The following is a 21900-nucleotide window of genomic DNA, read 5'->3' as shown; positions in this document are numbered from 1 at the left end:
GACACTTACATCGTCATCGCATCTCGTGTGCCACTGATAAGGCTGCCCCCTTAACGCACACCTAAAATTCGAATGCAACGTTTTTGCATTCGACGAATATTCGACGAATATTCGAAATTCAAATGACAATGACAGCAAATGACAATGAAATTCAAATGACAGCCCTAAAACATACACAAGCTTAATGAAAAAATAGTAACTACTGTAGATAAAAACTGCATTATAAAAGTATTCTTAACACATTTTATGAGAGGGATATTTGATTGGATGAGGCGCAGATGCAAAATACACACACAAATATTAAGTAAATATGTTGCTTGGTAACCATAAACTACAGTTTATGTAACGTAGCATAATGTAACAAATTATCAGTTGTGTGTGTCATTTAGTTTCATTGTAATGGATTGTAATTTGTATTCTCCTTTGTTCAGTTTTCCCGCCACTCTTTAGTTGTCATGGTTACAGATATGATAAGTTATTTCAGTTCAGCTGTGTATCATTATTTAACCTTGTTTGTAGTAGTACTTAAGTTCCTGTGTTTTCAGCGTTTGGTTGTCTGGACACGTCGGAGTATGTTGCTTTTGCTTGCTGCCTTCTGTCAATTTACCTTGTGGATTAATATTAAAGACTGAGTTTATACTTTATCTTCATCGTCGTGTGCAAGTCTACGTGACACATATAATATGGGAAATTGTTTATTCCAATGTTAACGTCCCTTGTGAAAATTAGTACACTTTAACATACTGTAAAATGTACTTATTATGGAAATGATATACTTTAAAAGAATGTACCTATGTGTGAACTGCATGAAATTCTTTCGGACACTTAATTCGATGTTAATTGCAATTAAATGAAAATGTAATATAGTTTAAATTCATATTAAATGCAATAAACTGAACTTTAGAGTGCTTTTAAAAATGCAATTTCATAAGTACTTCTCTTGTCTATTGAAATATGGTTAAAGTGAAGTGCTCAATGTACTGACAAGCATTTATGGTAAACTAAAATATACTTTAATGTCATTCTATTGAAACCTGTATGTCGTGTGTTTAAATATATTTCTAATTATTAGTATCTGTAATAATAAATATGTTGCAATTTAGTACATACTAAAATAATAAAATATCAACTTTAAATGTAATTTGAATAACACTACATGTGATTAGTGTTTTAGTCAACACATCAAAATAAGTGTACTTCTTAAAAGTGCAATTAAAGATTATTGAAATGAATATTGAATGATTTCATTTGACATTGTTACAAAATACAAAAGTGTGTTGAGTAACATAGTCATGAAAGTGTACTCTCTTTAAGAACACTTAAGCAGCCTCTTATTTCATTAATAAATAATAAATAAAAAAAAGTCTTTAATTTTTTTTACTCACCATCATTTTGTTTCAAACCTGTATGACTTGCTTTCTTCTGTAGAGCACAAAAGAATATAGTTTGAGAAAAGTCTCAGTGTTTTTTTGCCCGTACAATTAAACTTTTTCATTGTTGTTTTGGACCCCATTGTCTTTCACTGTATGGAAAAAAAAAAGATTGATACATTTTTCAAAATATCTTGTGTTCCATAGATAAAGAAAGTCATACAGGTTTGGAATGACATGATGGCGAGCAAATTCTAACAGAACTATCCCTTTAATACATGCATTTTTTTTTTACATTGGCATCTTTTTCAAGCCACTTGAGGCTATTCCGCTTTGTGTGCTCACCACTAATATAAACATGAATATGTAAGTATTATAATATATCATAACTGTGGTTAGAGTTATTATTAAATAACAGATAATAATGCATATAAAGCATGTTGCCGGTTGTGACCCTGCTGTCTGTGTCGTACCCATGGCAGTGAAAAGATCACGCAGATGTTGAAACTGGGTCTGATCAGCCTTGTTTGCCTCCAGCTGCCCCACACGGGCCTCCAGACTCTCGTGCCTGTCTCTCAGCCTGCCCACCTCCATCAGAGCCTCTACGGTCTCCGGGTAGCGCTCGGCCCAAATGCTGACCCGGGACAGTCGGCGGTCCGTCACAGTGCACAGAGCCCCGTCAGACAGTGACTGCTGGGGAGGAGAAACCCGACGAGAGAGATCTACACCAGTTGTGCCACCAGTACCCGCTCTGTCGTCTTTGAACGGGGTACCCAGGTTCAAAGGGTGAACGGGTGCAATGTTTTCAGCGGCGGAGAGGGTGTCCTGCAACCCCTGGGAATTTAAGAGGGAATGTCATTTACACAGAACATTTCATGAATGCGAATCAGCATGTCCTTTAGCGTATATTGTGCTTTGCATTAAACACCGAGACGAATGTCTTGGTTTTTGGCCTCGGTTTGTGTTTGTAGATGTTGGTTATGAATTTACATTTAGCAAATCATTCATTCTGGTCAATGTTTGCCTCAACTGCAGCTGCCGCCTGCTCTAACCAAACAACGACTGTGACAAGAACCTGTGAGATTTAGGATGACTGTGAAAGGTTATTGGCTTCGGACACACTAAATTGACTTCTTGCTGTGTATGGAGTGATTACAGCTGGACGTGCCTCCTGAATCTTCTGCCTCTCGCTGATGAGCGCAGCTTGCATCACTTCCCATGTGACACACTGCGTGAGCTCCTCTGGAACAGGGTACTGGGCCATCTTGTCCTTCAGCTCTTTCTGAGAGAGAAAAATACATTAAAATCTGGTGCATTCTAAATAAACATGATATGGTCATTATCAGATGAGACAGGAAAGACCTTCTTATTGTCATTCATGTCATTCAGACCCAAAAACTATAATGAAAACTATATGTTTGTGAAAACCTGTGCTCCTGAAATAATGGAGTACACTGTTACAAAATGAATGTGCAGCATATTAGTATGACTTCTGAAGGATCATGTGACACTGAAGACTGGAGTAATCATGCTGAAAATTGTCCTCTACTCTACTTTTACTCTATTTTTAATTAAATAAATGCAGCCGTGGTGAACATAAGAGGCTTCTTTCAAAAACATTACAAAATCTTACCCCAAACTTTTGAACAGTAGTGTAATTTAGTTCAAGTAAACTTGTACATGTGTGTCATTTTGTGCAGAAGTTATATTTTATAATATAATATTTTATGTTGTGTATGTATCTGAGTGATTTCATATGTATAGGATGTGTTTGGGTGAGTTAACCCAATTAACCCGCTAGCAAAGCGCCTCAGTTTACCAGTGTTTGTTCATTGTTTAGCTTCAGCTCAGTACATATTTGGTGCATTGCAATTGTTTACAACATGCACAGGAACTGATTGCATTTGGTGTTACTGGCCTAAAAAAACTATAAAGGTGACTCATACTGCTTGAAAAAAACAGCATATGCTGGTTAGGTATATTTTGATGCTGGGATGCTGGTTTATGCTGGTCCTTTGCTGGTTTATGCTGGTCCTTTTGCTGGTCCATGCTGGTCCTTTGCTGGTTTATGCTGGTCCTTTTGCTGGTTTATGCTGGTCCTTTTGCTGGTTTATGCTGGTCCTTTGCCAGCACATGACCAGCATAAACCAGCAAAAGGACCAGCTTAAACGAAGCAAAAGGACCAGCATAAACCAGCAAAGGACCAGCTTAAACCAGCAAAGGACCAGTTTAAACCAGCAAAGGACCAGCATAAACCAGCAAAGGACCAGCTTAAACCAGCATCCCAGCGTCAAAACATACTTAACCAGCATATGCTGTTTTTTTCAACAGGGTGGAACAACATGAGGGTGAGTAAATAGCTACATTTTTGGTAAACCAGCATCCCAGCGTCAAAACATACCTAACCAGCATATGCTGTTTTTTTCAACAGGGTGGAACAACATGAGGGTGAGTAAATAGCTAAATTTTTGGTTGAACTAGTCCTTTAACAGCAATACTTACTGTAGTGTTGTCCAGATCTTCCACTTGGTGGCAATAATGCTCCATAGCAATGATACGGTCCACCAACTCTTTCATGTTCAGCTGAAGATGACAACGTTATCGAGTCACACAACTGCTGGATATATATTAGGAAAAATGTTTGGTAGGTGATATTGCCGTGTGTATGCAGTCACCTGGCTGAGCTGACCGTTCAGAGCATTAACTTCCTGTCTCAGATCGTCTCTGGACTCTTTGAGCTCCTGGATTTCCTTCAGCAGGTCTTGGATTAAGGCCATACACTGAGGAAGAAAACAGGATTTGAAATAACTTCAGTGTTTGAAGATTTAGTGGGTTTCATTTCATACCCCTCCTACTGGGCAACAGTAACTGGGAAATCAACACGCTCTTTAGAGAAAAAGCCCATAATCCCTTTTGCCTGGACTTTGAGGAGGGCTAAAACTCTGGAAGAGCACTGCTGAATCAGTCTTTTTCTTTGAAAGGTACATAATATACTCTTTGTGAGAGCACAGAGAACTTCTGACCTTTAACCCCAACAGAGGTTACCATGACAGCACAAAGGTCTTGGGAATCACTCTTGAATCAAACAGGATGTGGCATCGCTGTCCACCCACTTTCTGATATGTTTGCGTAACCCCTGATGTCTACCCTCTGTTACTCTTAGTGCTGTTTGTCTCCCTGTGAGGCTCCGTTAGATGAACAAATGTATCTTGGGTTTCTCTTATTAGACTGAAGGGGCGGCTAGTAAGAGGGAAATAGAGGTGAAGATGACAAACATATGAAATAGTTGATGACACTGACTTGCCAGTCTTGCTGTTACTGAATGTCCACACACACACACACACACACACACACACACACAGACACAGTGTTGTGGATACCTGTGGAAACATCCATAAAAATCTTCCTTGTTAATGAATATACAACACTAGCAAAAAAGTAGGGTTGCCCCTGACTAGAAGTTTATATTAATCGAATTACTTAAATATATATACAGTGGGTACGGAAAGTATTCAGACCCACTGTATATATATATATATATATATATTAGTGCTGTCAAGTGCTAGTGATTAATCGCATCCAAAATAAAAGTTTGTGTTTACATAATATGTGTGTACTGTTTATTTATATTCAAATATAAACATATAAATACAAACACATACATGTATATATTTGATATACATGAATATATATTTATATATAATATAAATTATATATATACTGTATATATATATATATATACACACACACACACACATGTAAATATTTCTTAAATATGCACGTGTGTGTATTTATATATTTATATATCGATTTGACAGCACTAATAAATCTTATCTTGTCTTATCTCAAAAAAAGAGATATTTGTATTATTTATTAATAAACTAGTGTTTTCTGAGACAGTGTCGACTGCAAAGATGAAGTCGACGGTGCTGACTCACCATCTCCACAGTACAGTGACGCGTCTTTAGAGAGAAATGCACCTTTAATATGGATTGCATAAACAGAGTATTTGTTTTCAGTTTGAAAAGTAGACATTTCAAGCTATCTACAGATATATTTCTCATATCTGTGAAGGAAGTAGCCTATATGCTGAGTTTCAGTCATTTTTGTGACACACTCCAGTTCACGGAGGCCGAGACAGCAAAAAGCACATCCTGTTTCTTTTCTTTATTTTACCAAAGCACAACATTTTGTTGATATTGTGAGTGTATACAAATAAAAGTAGACCCTTGACAGTTTCGAATGATTAAAAGGAAAAAATGTCAGTGCCTCCATGTCATGCAGTAGTGTTCTAAGAGCTTCCACACTCCACAAAAACACTTTGGTATGCGCCTAACAGCGCACATTTATCTAAGGCCCTGTTTACACTAGTGCATTTTCGTTTTAAAATGTTTTTTTTTTTTAATGAAAATGATCCTCATCTACACTTGCGTTTTCACTGCGTTTCAGAAACAATCTCCGTCCACACTTCACAACCGAAAGCGCATTTCACATGACCATTCATGCACACTGGGCATGAGCGTAAAAGTGTAAACAGGAAGTTGGTTGATAGTCGCTGGCAGGTACAACAATGAGCATGGTGGCGAGAAAAAGCAAGGACGTCTTTATTGCTGATTGCTCTAAGCACAGCTTGCCTCTTGAGCATGAAGGCAGCTGCTGTTTTATAAAATACTGAATTTAGCTGCACAATGGCTGCTAAAAATTACAACAAAGCCAGGAAAGTCTGCAGTTCAGTCTCCATGTTATTGTTTACACGGTAGCCAAGGATATGCAGAGCGAATGTGGGCAGCCACGCCATCGTTTTCAAAAGTCAGTTTACACTGAAACACAACCCCGGAGTTCCCTTTCGAGCGGTCTCTCGACATTGCGGAGCATCCGCTTTGGGAACTCCTCTCCTTCCACACTTCCTGAAGTCCTATTGGCTCACGCCAGTCCAATTGGCTGGCCAATTGTCGTGAAGTATGCAAATCGAATGCAAATACTGACAAGCTCGAGAGGCAGTATAAATTGCGGTGCACGTGACAATTACATCAGATTCTTCTCTTTCACTTTTGGCTTACGCATCTTGAACGAAGATGACATCCTACTGCAGTATCTGCACGAGACCCATTGACCCGCCAGAAAAATCGATCACTGCGTCGTCTGCTTGGGCTTGGCCCATGCTGAGGCGGCGTTGGACGAGTCCGACTGCGTGCATTGCGCGGACATGCCAGCGCGCGTGCTCAGGACTCATTGGAATATGGCTCGTGGTCTTTTCGGGGTTAGGCCCACTGCCGCCAGCAAGCCGCTGGTGGGCCCCCCTCCCCCACCCGGAGGTGAGAGCGATGACTCTCCCTCCGCGATCACCTCGATCACCAGTCTCCTTTTCGGATGTCTGTCTCCTCCGCCCAGCTCAGAGGAGGGAGGAAAGGCCTGCCGCGGCTGCAGCAGACCCTCGGCGGGAGCCGGATGTTAGGAGGAAAGTGTGGCCGGGACCCGGGAAGAGACGCCACGGGCAGCAGAGGAGCCCTCACCATGACTCTGGGCCCCCTCGGTCTCCAAGCCGTCTTCCTGAGGGTGTCGTGAGGAGGGAGGAGCACGCTGGAAGCCCAGTTCCCAAGCACCGCAGATTGCCGCCCCAAGTTCAAGTGTGCGGTGTTCAAAATGTTCTTTTATGTGTGTACGAGTCAATAAAAATGCACACGTTTTCCTCCTCACCTCCATTCCTCCTTTCCTCCTCAGAGCAGTGCAGAGCCGCCGCCCGACTGGTTTGCGTCCATGGACTTGAAGGACGCGTACTTTCACTTTCAGATAGCCCTGCATCACAGACGCTTTCTGAGGTTTGCCTTCAAGGGCACAGCGTACCAATACTCTGTTCTTCCATTCGGCCTAGCATTAGCCCTGCGCACTTCCTCAAAGTGCATGGATGCAGCACTTTCCCTCCTCAGAGCGAGCGGGATGCGCATTCTCAACTATCTGGACGATTGGCTGATTTTAGCTCATTCACGGGACATGCTAGTCAGCCATATAGACATGCTGCTAATAATATGCATAAGAGCATTCTCACCCCGAGTCAGTCTATAACTTATCTGGGAGTGTGTTTCAACTCAGTGGAGATGCGAGCTCGCCTCTGTCAAGAGCGCATGGCGGCCATTTTTTCTACTCTGCGACATTTCAGACTGGGCAGGTCCGTTCGCTTGAAAGAATTTCAGAGGCTGCTGGGACTCATAGCGTCTGCCTCAGCAGTGTCCCATCTGGGTTTACTACACATGCGCCCACTGCAGTTATGGCAGAAAACCCAGGTCCCGTGGAGAGCGTGGACCTCGGGTCACTTGTGCATTGCGGTCACCCACGGCTGCATCAAAGCTCTAAAGCCATGGCGCAACCCGGATTTGTTCAGCCCCCCAATGCTATTGTTGTTGCTGTATCGGCCCTGTATTCAGTGCTGGATCTTATTATTTCATGCCAGATATGCAAATTTAGTATACCTGGGTTTTGGACGTTCATTGGCTTATCTCCGCCTATCAGATGAGAGTTTGTATGTCAAACGTCGTTATTGGTTGGGAATTGTGGGTGTGTTCTATCCCTGCTTGGTGTATACCTTTCTGTGGGCTGATCATAGCTGCTCTCACGGCGGGATTGAATAACGTTCCCAAAGTGGATGCTCCACAATGTCGAGAGACAGCTCGAAAGGGAGCACTCTCCAGTTACTGTCGTAATCTCGTCCCCTGAGAGCAGGAACGAGACATTGCGGAGATCGCCGTGATCGCTGCTCGATCAGCAGGGCAGCATTCAGGATCAGATTCTGATGTAATTGTCGCGTGCACTGCATTTTATACTGCCTCTCGAGCTCGTCAGTATTTGCATGCGATTTGCATACTTCGCAACAATTGGCCAGTCAATTGGACTGGCGTGAGCCAATTGATATTTTTCAGTCACGTGATCGCCTCAAAGACCTAGCGGGCAAAACATCCATAGAACTGCAGCACAAGCTTGTTGATTTTCTATCTGTTCCAATCCAAATATATTTAGATCATCTCTCAAAGAATAAAACAAAGATATGTGAACAAAATGCAAGTTTTGGCCATTAGCAATCCATATAAATCACCCACCGCAACATTTCAATCATTAAAAAGACATTCTAAAACGTTTAATGTGAAAACACTTAAAGTGCCTTTAGAACGGTGATATTAAAAGATCAAATTCAGTACACACCTTATTGATGATGCATGCTTTATACAGGCAAGCAGATGAGCTCAGAATATGAACGCAATGCGCTAAATGGTTAAGCGTCTTCTTTATAATGGTTTTCTATGGGAAAACATTTAATATTAAACATTGTGCATTGCGTTTATATGCTGGGTTCATCTGCTTGCCTGTACAAAGTATGAACGCGGTCTGCAGTGTTTTTGAAAGTCTCTGTTTTCGAGGGCCGAAAACACCGGAGAAGTATAAGCAACCGCCGTCACCATAGCAAAAGTTATGCGTTTTAAAATGAAAACACACTAGTGTAAACATAGCCTATGTTAACGTTAGAGTGAGCAACCATTAAAAGTTGCTACTACTTACATGTTTCACTTTCAAATGATAAGCCATATTTGAGATGGATGAATGATAGATGAATAGATTTTCTGCCTGATATACTGTAATTACCTCAAGGACCAGTCGTTAATGATCTGTCCATCATGGACACGGACAGTTTTTTTCCTGCGACTAACCAAGTAATAAAATATAAATTTAATAAGCCTCTTCTCGTCAACTAACATTTAGTCGACTATTAGTGGAGCAGCCCTACAAAAAAGTACCTGTTTATTAACCTGTTTTGGGCAAGGTACCATAGTGATATGTGTATCACTATATATATATATATATATATATATATATATATATACACATTTTAATTTGGGATTGTTTTTTGGACATGTATTATGGTATTATCCTGCTTTTATGTATGTGTTAGGGACATAACACCATGTAAATACAATTCGATTTCATGGAACTATCTTTTATTTATGAATATGGAACATGGAAATATCATGTTTTTTGGACTTGTAACATGGTAATGAATTCATGGAAGGACCCTGATTATTTGGTCGTTTTTGGACATTTTTTGTACCCTGTTTTTTTAATACCAAGACAATACCATGGTTTTAGAAATTCGGCGGAATTTCCATTTTGTTTTTGGATATGTACCATGGAAATATCATGGGATTTTTACACATGTGCCATGGTAATACCATGTTTTTGAACATATGCCGTGTTAATACCAAGGTTGTGGACATGTACAATGGTAGTCAAAGTCATGTGGTCCACCAAATGGTACACTACCACAGCTTTTGGGAGTATTATTTAAAATACTTGTCAGGGTTTGGGTAGAGGGATGAGGCGAGGACTCAGTACTGCAGAGAATGGGCTTTTTATTGATAATAAAAATAAACCACAACAAGACAGAACATGGAGCGCGAGTGTCCGAACCCCGTCACGAAACCGAAACTCAACAAGACATGAGTGCCAAGACATAATACTGGGACAGGACACGCAGACGAGAGAACAAGAGATGACGAGCACTCGAGACATGAAACAAGACATGACGAGAGTGTCAGGGCTCTGTCACAAAACCATGAATAACACTAGACCGAAGTTACAGAACCCTGACAATACTACTAAATTTTAATACGAGAAGTACTAAGTAGTAGATATTTATAAAGTTTCTTAATAGTAGGAAATTAATACCTTTATTCAGCAAGGTCACATTAAATTTATCAAGTGACAGTAATTACATTTATAATGTTACAAAAGATTTTGATTTAAAAAAAAATCTGTTCTTTTGAACTTTTTATATATATCCAAGAATCCTGAAAAATCACAGTTTCCATAAAAATACTACACAACACTGTTTTCAACATTGATAATAACAATAAATATTTCTGGAGCAGCAAATCAGCATATAATGATTTCTGAAGGATCATGTGACACTGAAGGCTGTAGAAATGATGCTGAAAATTTGCCATAAAATCACATTTTAAAATATATTCACATAGAACATTTTATTTTAAATTGCAATAACATTTCTCATTACTAGTTTTACTGTATTTTTGATAAATATAGTTAAATAAATGTAGTCTTAATGAGCATAAGAGACTCCAAACTTTTGAACAGTAGTATATCAGAAAACACGTCAGGTACCGTGTTTCCACCATGGTCCTATTTGTAAAGGAGTTTTTCATGATGAACCTGACAGCCCATTTGTTTATGGTAATTAGGTATGATCTAGTCCAGCTGCTCACAGCAAATATAAACAACACACAAAAGCTGTTTAACAAGTCAGACATCATTTGTTCTTTAACGACATGAATAATTTCTTTTCAGATATTTGTCTTGGCACTGCTTATCACCACACAGTCATGTGTCTCATATGAATCGTGTCACTTAACGGTGCCACGGTATCAGCGCACAGTGCCTGTCTCTACTCCAAAACCCTCCGATCAGTTGCTACGAGTAGCTGACCGTCAAAACAACAGAAGTGAATGTAGAAGGGAACACCCTAACTTCATCAGACCTGGGAAAGAGCATGAAACTGATTCATCCTTTCCTTCGTATCCATTGGTTTGAGTGGTATGCAACCACACAACCAGCTCTAAAACAACTGGTCAATCATTCCCATCCGGACCCCCCTCGACGTCCCTCGCTGAGCATATCACTCCAATGAACCAGAGTTTCCTGTGTGGTCACCGTGACACACTATGTCTTAACTTTGATGCCAGCATTGCCGTAGACAACCTGCACAATGTGTAAAACGAGCCCCGCTGGCTCCACTCCTGAATTCCATGTACAGAGGGCCGCGCAGTCACCCGTGCTTCTCATTCCTGTTCGGCCTCCACGGATTCAGCTGGCAGCTGGGCGGCAGGGGTCATCCGAGGGCGCTGGCGGATAACCATGGATGGCTCCAAACATGTCCAAACGAAACATTAATGATTAAGAAGATGAGCAGGACCTCCCCGTACACTCACGTCACCGGACTGTTTGTGAAACAAGCGGCGGCTCTGCGGGAGGTTAATTACTGACGGCTTATCAGAGGATGGAGAAAGACGTGGAGAGGAGGTGATCACAGCTCAGGACTGACTGAATGTCATGTAAGATGAGACGTGCTACAATAGTACTGTAGTTGACTTTTTTATTAAAGTCAAGATAGATGGGTTAAACTGTATGTAGTGACAGTTTATACACTGAAAAAAGTTTGGCTAGTAAATTTCACAAATAAATACAAAGAAACGGCATGTAAGACATTGAACTAAATGTGAAAATTTAAAGTAGAAAGACTGAAACAGTATTTTCTTGCAAAATGTACTCCAATAATCTTTGTTTTGTGTACAAATCTGAAAAATCTGTATATGTAAACATGAAAACTTTAAATCTACACTGATCAAATATTTTTGTACACTTTTTTTGTACTTAAAATGGCATGCAAAAATTTATTAAATTATAATTTTATAAATATTATAAATATTTAGCATTACACTCAGAAAAAAATGTCTAAAAGCTGACAATTAATACGTATTGTTATGGGTTCGTTTACATGACAACTGAAAAGTTTTTCCTTTGTGTTTTTTGCGAACGTCAACGTTGTCTGTTGACAAAACAATCCCCGTTCACACGGATCTGTGAAAAAGACGAAAAACACTGTATTATGCACGCCAGACCAGTAGATGGCGATGTCACTTTGTAAAGAAACACTACGCACGTGCGCAAACACCTATAGACTGAACACGTAATACATATGACGTCACCATTTTTCACAAATTTGCATTTTTGTAGTTTACACAGAGATGAAAACTACTGTATATAGTTTTCAAAAACATGCACTTCCAAACCCGTTTTCAAAATTTACAATTCCAGGTCCCCAAAACGCCATTGTCGTGTAAATGAATGGCTAAAATGCATTTTTTTAAAATTCTATTTTTTTGTTGAAAATGCCCCGTTAGATACTAATATCCACCATAAAGGTACTGATATGCAAAAATGTTTATAAAAGGGGAAAAATATTTATGTAAAACACCCATTTTAATTACAAGGCTTAACTTGTGACTATAATGTAAAATATTCAGATAATTTGATCTTTTATCAATGTTCTTTTCTACCTATTAAACAGTTGTTATGGTCTAGTGTGACTCAACATGAACATATTTTAAATTTTCTATTACAAATGTATATCTAATGTTCAAGTCTGGGGTCATAAAGATTTTTTAGTGTTTTTGAAAGAAGTCTCTTATGCTCACCAAGGCTGCATTTATTTAATCAAAAATACATTAAAATAGAAATTGGCCTACATTAAAATGTAACATTTAAAATATCTGCTATACATAACAGTTATATATATATATATATATATATATATATATATATTTCAGCATCATTACTCCAGTCTTAAGCGTCACATGATCCTTCAGAAATCATTCTAATATTCTGTTCAAGAAATATTTATTATTAATAATATAAAAACTCGGAAAAAATTTTTCAGCATTCATTGATGAATAGAAAGACAGGGACATTGGCTATTTGTTTAGCATTTTTTGTTCACTACATACTTCATTTTGTGTCATTTCATTCTGGTTCTGTTGGTTCTGTTCATGACTAAACGTCGAACATATTAAGTAGATGAGTAAGTGTGTCCAAACTTTTGACTGGTACCTGATACCTATGAGATCTCATTTGCAAACCACAAAGTCTGTTGTTTGCATATCAACATTCAGAAAACATACAGCAGAAAGTGTGTTTTGTGTGCACAAATATTGGATTTAACCTCCAGCCTTTTTCACGATGCCTCATCACACACACCATACAATCTACTGTGCATATGGTAACAAGCTGTGTTGAGCAGAACTGTGTTTGGACTAACATAAACTTCTGAAATGTGTCCTTGTGGTGAACGGGAACTGTTATTTGACGTCCATCACTGATATTTAAGTATCTCAGGGGTTTGGGGAGTGTGAGAAACGTGTAGTTTGTGGAACACGAGACACAGATGGTGTTATTTGAGAATGGACAGTGTCTGTCACTCATTGTTCTGTGGTCTGTCATCAGTCATCTACAGCTGAGACACATGATGAAACATTCAGCCTCCTGCAGACCCCCAGCAGAGGAGCAGCTCACCGGCCCGGGCTGTGATGACAGCTCGACCGAGAAGACCTTTAAAAGTTGTTGTTTTTTTATTCAAACTTTAAAAAGGACATTTAAATGCTTTTAATTTTAAATATCTAAATATACATCTGTAAAATTAGGGCACAGTGTACTATATTAAAATGAAAGAATTTTCCATATTTATTTTTCAAGGGTGTTTTACCTGTATTTTGAATTTAGCACGTCATTGTGTTGCATTTTAGGGTTAACGGAAATGTCTGTAAAATTAATGGACAATGTCCTGGCAGAAAATTACTGGTACATTTTTTTTTTTAGCGTGCATGTGTGTGTGTGTGTGTAAACGAAAAATCCATAAAAATAGGGCACAATGTACTGTATTAATATGGAAAAAACTTTTTACAGGAGTTTAACCTGTATTTTGCACTGCATTGCATTGTGTTTAGGGTTAATGGATATATTTATATGTGTGTGTGTGTGTGTGTGTGTATATATGCAATAAATTAATGTCCATTTTACAGACCATATTTAAAGAACAATTCATTTTCCAGAATTATCTATACTAAGTAACTATATAATATTATTAAATAACTAATATTCAAATTTTCAGGTCAATATTTGTTTAATCCATTTTGTCAATGTAATTTGAGAAAAGTGTATCTTACATGTCAGGGAACACATTGGCATAATTATTCACAATTAATGTTTATTCATGTTTTGTCACAAAACTCACTTTGACATGATGCCATTTCTTTTTTTAGAATTTCTTTGAATTTCAGTTCAGTAAAGGTCTCCTCCTGTCATTACCATTCAAACTCCAAAATAACATCCTGTGGGTGTGGCCAGGTCTAATGAACCAATACTTAAAGGGATAGTTCACACAAAAATGAAAATTTGATGTTTATCTGCTTACCCCCAGGGCATCCAAGATGTAGGTGACTTTGTTTCTTCAGTGGAACCATGTTTTTTTTACTCTCATAGATTTTGTTACCATTGCCATGCATTATACGACTGATAGACTGCAACGGTTAAAGTTAAAAATCATCATATGTGTTCTACTGAAGAAACAAAGTCACCTACATCTTGGATGCCCTGGGGGTAAGCAGATAAACATCACATTTTCATTTTTGGGTGAACTATCCCTTTAATTGGTTAATTACCTTAAGTATTAAGATTTTCTAATTAACTGGCCTAATTTAATTACCAATACTTACATTCCGAATTTTGCTCAGCCCTGATTAATGAGCGTTTGTGTTTAAAACACACATTGAGTAAAGAAAGAGGATAAGTTGTAGCTTACATTCACAACCTTCTTACCATTATTTGTGTTTTCAGTCCAGAAGTAGGAAAAGCCATGTTATCAGTAGAGTCGCATGGCACTTATATGATTAGCATTCACATAGCCTACCATGCTTTATGTCCAAAAACATAATATTTCCATTCTATATGCCCTATAAAACATGGTGTAATCACGAAAAATGTCCAGAAAACATGGTGTTACCATGTTAATACACCATAATAAGCATGGCAGTGCTGTGTTGTGTGGTAGTAGCCTACTACAGTACAGTGGCGTTTTGAAACCTATTATAGAGGTGCACTGCAGAGGTGACTCTTACCTTGGACACTCCATCTTCGTTGGCCTGCGCCTTTCTGCGGAGCTGCATGAGCGTCCACATGTCGCTGAGCGCGGTGTCGGACCTCATGAGCTCCGAGGCGCTGGGCAGAGCCTCCAGTGCGCACATCTGCTCCTCCATCCGCCGCAGCTTCTCCTCCATCGCCCTGTAGGGGCTCGAACCGTCCAGCAGTACGGCTTTAGTCTGGGACGGGCTGTCATGATCGCTGTCCGCCTCCTTCCAGGCAGTTGTGACCCTCTCGATCTTCAGGTGTCCCAGGATGGCGTGCAGTAGAGTGTGCAGCGCGCGGAAACGGACGGATCCCGCGTCAGGGGTTCCTATGGAGAGATCCAGCAGCTCACGCAGGCTTATGTCGCTCGACATGCCCGTCGACTGTGTTTAGTCCAGCTGAATACGGTGCGGTCAAAACCAACAATCACAGATCTGTTCGTTTGAGCTGCATATCTACAGACAGGTGCGCGAGTTCCAGTTCAGTCTGTTTTCAAGCATAATCACTGAGTTTTAACGCTCTCGGCTGTTTTCTCAGTTCTGTGATCAACGCGCAATTACACGAAATCCTTTTGTTGTGGCGTCTAAAATCGGTCGGCGTTTAATTCGCACGTTACCGGCAGCTTTGCCTCGGAAAACCGCTTCAAGTTTGCTCTTCTCTTTACGTCCTCCCCGCCTACCGAAGATGCTGATTGGTTAAAATGCCTCGCGTCACTTGTCTTCTAAATCCTCATTGGATAACGTCTCTGTCGATCAACTGAAATTACCTTCTGTTGTGAGCCGCGGCGTCTTGGTTGCTCAGCAACCGATTCAGTGGCAGCACGTGAGAGAGGAGAGCGATGTACCGCTGTACACATTATGCACATTTACATTATTTATATTTCGAAGGGAAATGGTACAGTGTGATGATAAAAGTAACAAACAAACGGATTTCCTCGGTATTATTTTTTATTACAAGCTATACAACAAAATTGGCCTATACAAATAGCCAGTGTACAAAACATGCATTCATAAATAAAAAATTACATATTCACGAAAAAGCGAAAACACGCGATGTATTTTTATTTTATTTGTTTATTCCTATGAATGTTTCTTTGTCCCAAAATAATAATAATAATAATAAAACTGTATGATTGTAAATAAATCTATCTTTTGTCATTATTGTTCTAGTTATTAATATAAACACATGCCAAATTCATCCAACCTAAAAAACGGTTTTCCTATATATATTTAAATTTTCCATGTCAAGCCCAAAATTGTTATGTAGTATCGTTTAAATGTTTTTATCTAAAAGGTATGTCGCAAATGCTTTGCTGCAGTTTATTTTTACAAGCACATTTGTCCGTAATAGATTTTTAGGAGCAGCTGTTTACCCTTATCAAGATTTGTTATTAATAATATACTTATTGCAAAATAATAACTACAAGCTCAAATTACAGTTTGCAAACACAACAACACACTCTTTAGGTCTGAGAAGTCTCTCATATTTCTTACATTAAAGCCAGTGACATGTATTGCCATATATGACAATATAGTTGTCAGTTGTTGATTAAAACATTTATCAAATAAAAACATACTTTATATATAATAAATATAGACAAAGAGAGAGAGAAAATGAATTAAAATGCATTACGTTATTTTTGTGGGTGATAAGTGTCAAGCATCAGGGTGTTGTAACTATCAAAACTTATCACGATCAAATATTATTATGCCAAACTGTTAAGTAGTTTGGTATAATTTATACATTTAATATTTTATACTTAAGGTTTAATTAAAAATAATAAAGTAATAATAAACCCGATTCGTACACCATTAGTTCAACTTTTGTTAAAATTGCTAGTGTTTTTATAAATTTTTTTAATATATAGAACCATCGTGAATACAAACATTATATTTGTACAAGAACTTTCATCTTCTTGGATATCCTTATTTGTCATTGTCCCACAACAAAACACTTGTTACTGTAAAACAATTGTATCATAGCTGACAAAAAGACATAGGCGAGAGTCAAAGGCTCAAAAAGGACTTTAATCCCATATATACACATTTATAAAAGAAGACAGAATATCCAGGTGCCATTACCATTTTTACAGTACGATACATTCAAGTATATGACCAGATATTCATATCACATTGTCCCTCAACATCCTGTAGATTGCACTGAACCAAATTAAGCTGAATAACATACATGTAGCTCCTACTCCCATGCAAATGAGCTCGTAACATATGTATTGTTAATGTATTAAGAGTAGAGCCCGACCGATATATCGTTTCGCCGATATTATCGGCCGATATGAACCTGTTGCCGATATATCGGTATCGGCGAATATGCCGCTGATACGAATTTTTTTTTCTACAGAGCATATAACGCAGATAGAATGCTTGAAATTGTAAAATAATTACTTAGTTTGTCCAGCAGAGCGCGCTCCATTGTTTGCTACTGGCGACTTGGATGAAACACTTTAAAGCTTAAGTCTATGGAAAACCATTGAAACTTTGAACGGCCATATCTCCGTAACGGCGCGGCGGATCCGCACCAAATTCGGGGGATCCCTTCAGCTCGAGGAACCCTCTCTAACACGAATTGAGTGTACGTCTAGAGGCCCGCTTTTGAATGAGACCACTGCCTATCGGGGGGCTACCGACGCGCGGAGAAAAAAACATATCGGTCGGGCTCTAATTAAGAGTCTTTCTCAATGCATTATCATCAATGACATGTTGACTTAAGCCCAGCTTGATATTATTATAGTTGCAACTGTGAAAAATTATTCCCAAATTATTCCTCCTCTGATTGACTATATCAGCGATTGGTTTCATTGTAATATGAGCTCACTTCACACAAATAAACAAGGACAAACCTAAAAAAAATAAAGCAAATTTCTACAAAGAGTGCTTCAATCTTTGGCAAAATAAAAAAAAAAAGAAAGGCAACTGGCAAAAATAATTAAAATAAGACATTCTAATTTAACTACTGACTGTGCATTCGGTGTTTCACGTCGATACTGATTTTGTAATTTAACCATATTTCTCATCTATAGTCTCACAGCGTAGTGTACATTAAAATGATGTTGCATTGCTCAGTGATTTATTGCATTTGCACTAAGACTTCTTTACAATAACTGCGTTTAAGTAGTACAGTAACCATTTAAAGGAATAGTTCACCTTAAAAAAAAAAAAACAGTCTTCATTTACATTTACACTTCATTTTCGTGGAACAAAAAAAGCTGAATTTCATCTTCATACATCTCTTTTCCATACAACAACATTCAAAGTGACCACATTCGTCGAGCTTGTCCAAAATGGACAAAAAACACAATTCTATGTGTCTAATGCACTATATTCCAAGACAGTCAATGTCATATAATAAGTTTCTGTGAGAATCAGATTGAAATTTAGGTCAATTTAGGCCCAAAAGCTCAAAAATCTCATTCTTGTATTCAAACTGGTAAGTTGTGTTCGTTTGCGACAAATACAAAAACCAACTGTGTTTGGCTGAACCTCATGCAAACAGAAAACGGTAAAACTCTAACAGTTTAACTCTAGGGGAGTTGGAAAATGAGCCTATTTTCAAAAATAGTGGAGTGTTCCTTTAAGCGGCATTTTTGAAGGTGGACTCAATTTTAGAGCTTTGAGGGAAGGGAAGTTTATCAGCTTAAATTTCAATATGTTCCTGAGACAAAGCGATCGTAGGGCTTCAGAAAACTTGAAATATAGTGCACGAGTTGTATGGACCGCTTTTATGGCATGTTCATGTTCGTTTCAGTGCTTGATATCATATCTGTGGTCACTATGAACTGTCTTTGTGGTGAAATGAGCTGCATGAAGATTCTTCAGAAAATTCTCCTCATGTTCCACAAAACAAATCCATTCGGGTTTGGAACAACCTGAGGGTGAGTAAACCATGACAGACATTAAATCTTTGGGTGAATTATGTCTATAGTAAATTGCTTCTTGTTTAAAGTGCCCCTATTATGGATTTTTGAAAATTAACTTTCATGCAGTGTGTAACACAGCTCTAAGTGAATGAAAACATCCTGCAAAGTTTTAAATCTGAAAGAGCACCGTGTATAAAGTTATTGTCTCTCAAAAGAAAGAGTCGACTCTGAATCATTGAAACGAGTAGTTTTTAAAACGAATCCCAAGCCGATGTTGACGTCAACATGAAACATTAGCATATTCCTCGCCCACTTGTTGGTCTTTTCGCGTTGGTCTGAATGAAAATGCAAATTCATTCTTTGCCACTAGGTGCCGCTTCTGGAGCGGTAAAATAGCGGTTTCCCCGGTAACGCTGTACACAAAGCAGCACTGTGCTCACAAACGCTGCTTTATCAGGCGTTACAGGCGAGATGACATTAAAATGAGACCAATCACGCAAAGGAGGGGTTTGGAAAAATTAGTCGTTAAACGAATCGTTTGGGAGTCGTTGAGCAAGTACGGTAAAAATAAATGCATATTATAAGACAATGAAAGTGTTTTTTTACCTTGCATGCATGTCGTCCTGTTGTTGGGGACTCCCAAAACCAAAATATGAACCTTTCATTACCCATAATAGGGGCACTTTAATGTTCAAGAAAATAAGCATGGTTGGAAAGATAATGAGACCATAGTTACAGGTTTCTGGAATTGCACAGTATAATGCTAGGTGAAAAGTAAAAAATGTGAACAAACCTTTTATTGCATTATAGCACTTGATCCTTGATCCCATCTGAGGAGTAAACGTATCGTAAGTGCACGTAAAGAAAAGAGTCTATACAGCCAATTCGCTTGAAAACGAGAATGGATACATGGACTAGGTGCTCCCACAGGAGACATCTCAAGAGCTAAACCAAAGAAGAAAATGGCTGTTGAAGATGGTTTTGTAGATCTGCACACTGATGCTGATGGCTGGAGATGAGACGGTAGTTCTGGCACTTCAGTCCTATCAGATACTGTCATAATAAGAGTCCTGTCGACTGCTGATAACGCCCCGCTCCACCACAAAGAAAGTAATGGTGCCCAGGAAGCCCACCAGCACCATGATGAGCAGCTGCCAGTGGAGGAGAAGGTAGTTGCTGTAGAAGAAGGCCACCGCAGCTGTGATGGACTGCAGAGAAAGGAAGAAACGTTGTAACGTCGGGCCAAAAACACATACATACATATAATGGGAGTTGGGGGGAAAAGAAAATTCCATAACGCAAAAATTTTAATGATCATAAAAATCATTTTCTCTAAGAATAACAGAAATGTCTTATTTACATGAGGGGTGACCACTTAGGACAAGGTGAAACTGTCAAATACAAATATATTCCTGCAAAGAATATAGATTTACTATAATTTTTTTTCCCCCCAAAATATATTTAATACATTTTTCTCAAATGTTTTCAAGTAAATGGGTGAATCTCATAAAACCCCAACAACATGAACAAATGATCACCCCAAAATCAAAAAGGAAAGAAAGAAACTTCTTAAAATTAGCTTAAGGTGCCAATAATCTCTATAGGGTTCTTTTTAGGACCATTATGTTCATGCCACAAAATATATTTTAGACAATATATATCTGCAAAGACATATTGAATATGTATTGTGCCATTAATTTAAAATGTATTCTGATTTTTAAAAAATACTGTTAAAAACCTAATTAAGACAAATGGAAATGGAGAAAAAAAAGAAAGTATCATGCAACTTTTTTAAAAACATTTCATAATGCAAAAATTTTCTTTTTTAAAGCAAAATCTAAGTTACTTATTACGTTTATATATATATATATATATATATATATTTGGGTGAAATATGACTCCGTGAAGCCATGTTTCATGAAGCCATGTTTCCATAGGATTTTTAAATCAAAAAATGTAATGACTTCTGATGATAACAATTAAAACACTTTAACAAAAGGAAGGTTCAAACCTGTACAAATTTAAAGACAGCAAATGCTGAGGCACTGTCGTCCCGGAACAAGAAGCCCACAATGCTGATGAGCTGAGTGTTGAAACAACTATCACCCAGACCCAGCAGGAAACTGCATATCAGTGCCACAGTCACACTGACAGAACAAGCCAGAAAAGGGTTAATATACAGCTAGAGCATCTTTATGTATGACTCTATTCTCAATGCTCATCCTTGTTGGAAAGTCCAGTACTGTAACTGTTGTATCTTACCTGGGTTGGATAAAAGCCTGCATTTGTGTGCCTTCCTCTGGGGCCACGGGAGCATCACTGGCTATGTTGAGGAAGATGAGGTAGAATGCCACAATATGGGTAAACAGCCCCAAAAACACCACCGGGTTTCTGCCGAAACGATTACACTTATCCAGAATCCCAAATACTCCTCCTCCTAGTTAAGCAGAGAGAACAGTTTATTACATTTGCCATGTTCACAGAGAACTTAAGCACAATGGTTGTAATGCACTGACTTACCAAGTATTTCACCAACACCAATCAAAATTCCAGAGAGGCCGATAAGACCCTTGGCGTCATGTCCAAATTGAGTCATGGCCCCTAAACATGTCCCATACACCCCACTGTAAAAGGTGAGCTCGAGACCTGGACAGACAGGCAACCACATTGTCTCAACATTACAGTTCAGATCGATTAAAATTTTCATGTTCATAATATGTTCATGTCACTATAATGCTATATACAGTATATCACAATATAGTTTTTTGATCCATGTAGTAATGTTTACATTTGGATAATCCAGTGAATTACATGCTTTGCAAAAATATACTTTTTTTTATTTATGTGGTACTTGATGGACACAAACCAAAAGAAAAGACACTTAACAATTCTTGTAAAAAAAAATAACTTAAAAAAACA

At 38.4% G+C, this 21900-nt stretch overlaps 2 protein-coding genes across 2 annotated transcripts in view; both read right to left on the bottom strand.

Annotated features, from left to right (window-relative positions):
* The window catches only part of LOC107748879 (uncharacterized protein C16orf96-like), a gene marked incomplete at its 3' end in the record, with an annotated part of 27608 nt that extends 12489 nt beyond the window's left edge, over window positions 1–15119 (bottom strand). The window contains exons 1-5 of the mRNA XM_016563869.1: window positions 15101–15119; window positions 4046–4150; window positions 3873–3953; window positions 2527–2652; window positions 1844–2204 (exon numbers count right to left, since the gene is read on the bottom strand). Of these exons, the coding sequence (XP_016419355.1) occupies window positions 1844–2204; window positions 2527–2652; window positions 3873–3953; window positions 4046–4147 (670 nt within the window). The remainder of the gene's footprint in view (window positions 1–1843; window positions 2205–2526; window positions 2653–3872; window positions 3954–4045; window positions 4151–15100) is intronic.
* A 4488-nt stretch (window positions 15120–19607) lies between these two features.
* LOC107748878 (UNC93-like protein MFSD11) overlaps window positions 19608–21900 on the bottom strand; it is a 12479-nt gene continuing 10186 nt past the window's right edge. The window contains exon 12 of the mRNA XM_016563867.1: window positions 19608–20189. Coding sequence (XP_016419353.1) covers window positions 20028–20189 — 162 coding nt within the window. The 3' untranslated portion in view covers window positions 19608–20027. The remainder of the gene's footprint in view (window positions 20190–21900) is intronic.

The sequence above is a fragment of the Sinocyclocheilus rhinocerous genome, unplaced genomic scaffold (genome assembly GCF_001515625.1).
Source record: "Sinocyclocheilus rhinocerous isolate Xijiao unplaced genomic scaffold, SAMN03320098_v1.1 scaffold350, whole genome shotgun sequence".
Taxonomy (NCBI): domain Eukaryota; kingdom Metazoa; phylum Chordata; class Actinopteri; order Cypriniformes; family Cyprinidae; genus Sinocyclocheilus; species Sinocyclocheilus rhinocerous.
The sequence above is the reverse complement of the archived record's forward strand: the minus strand, read 5'-3'. Positions and strand labels throughout refer to the sequence as shown.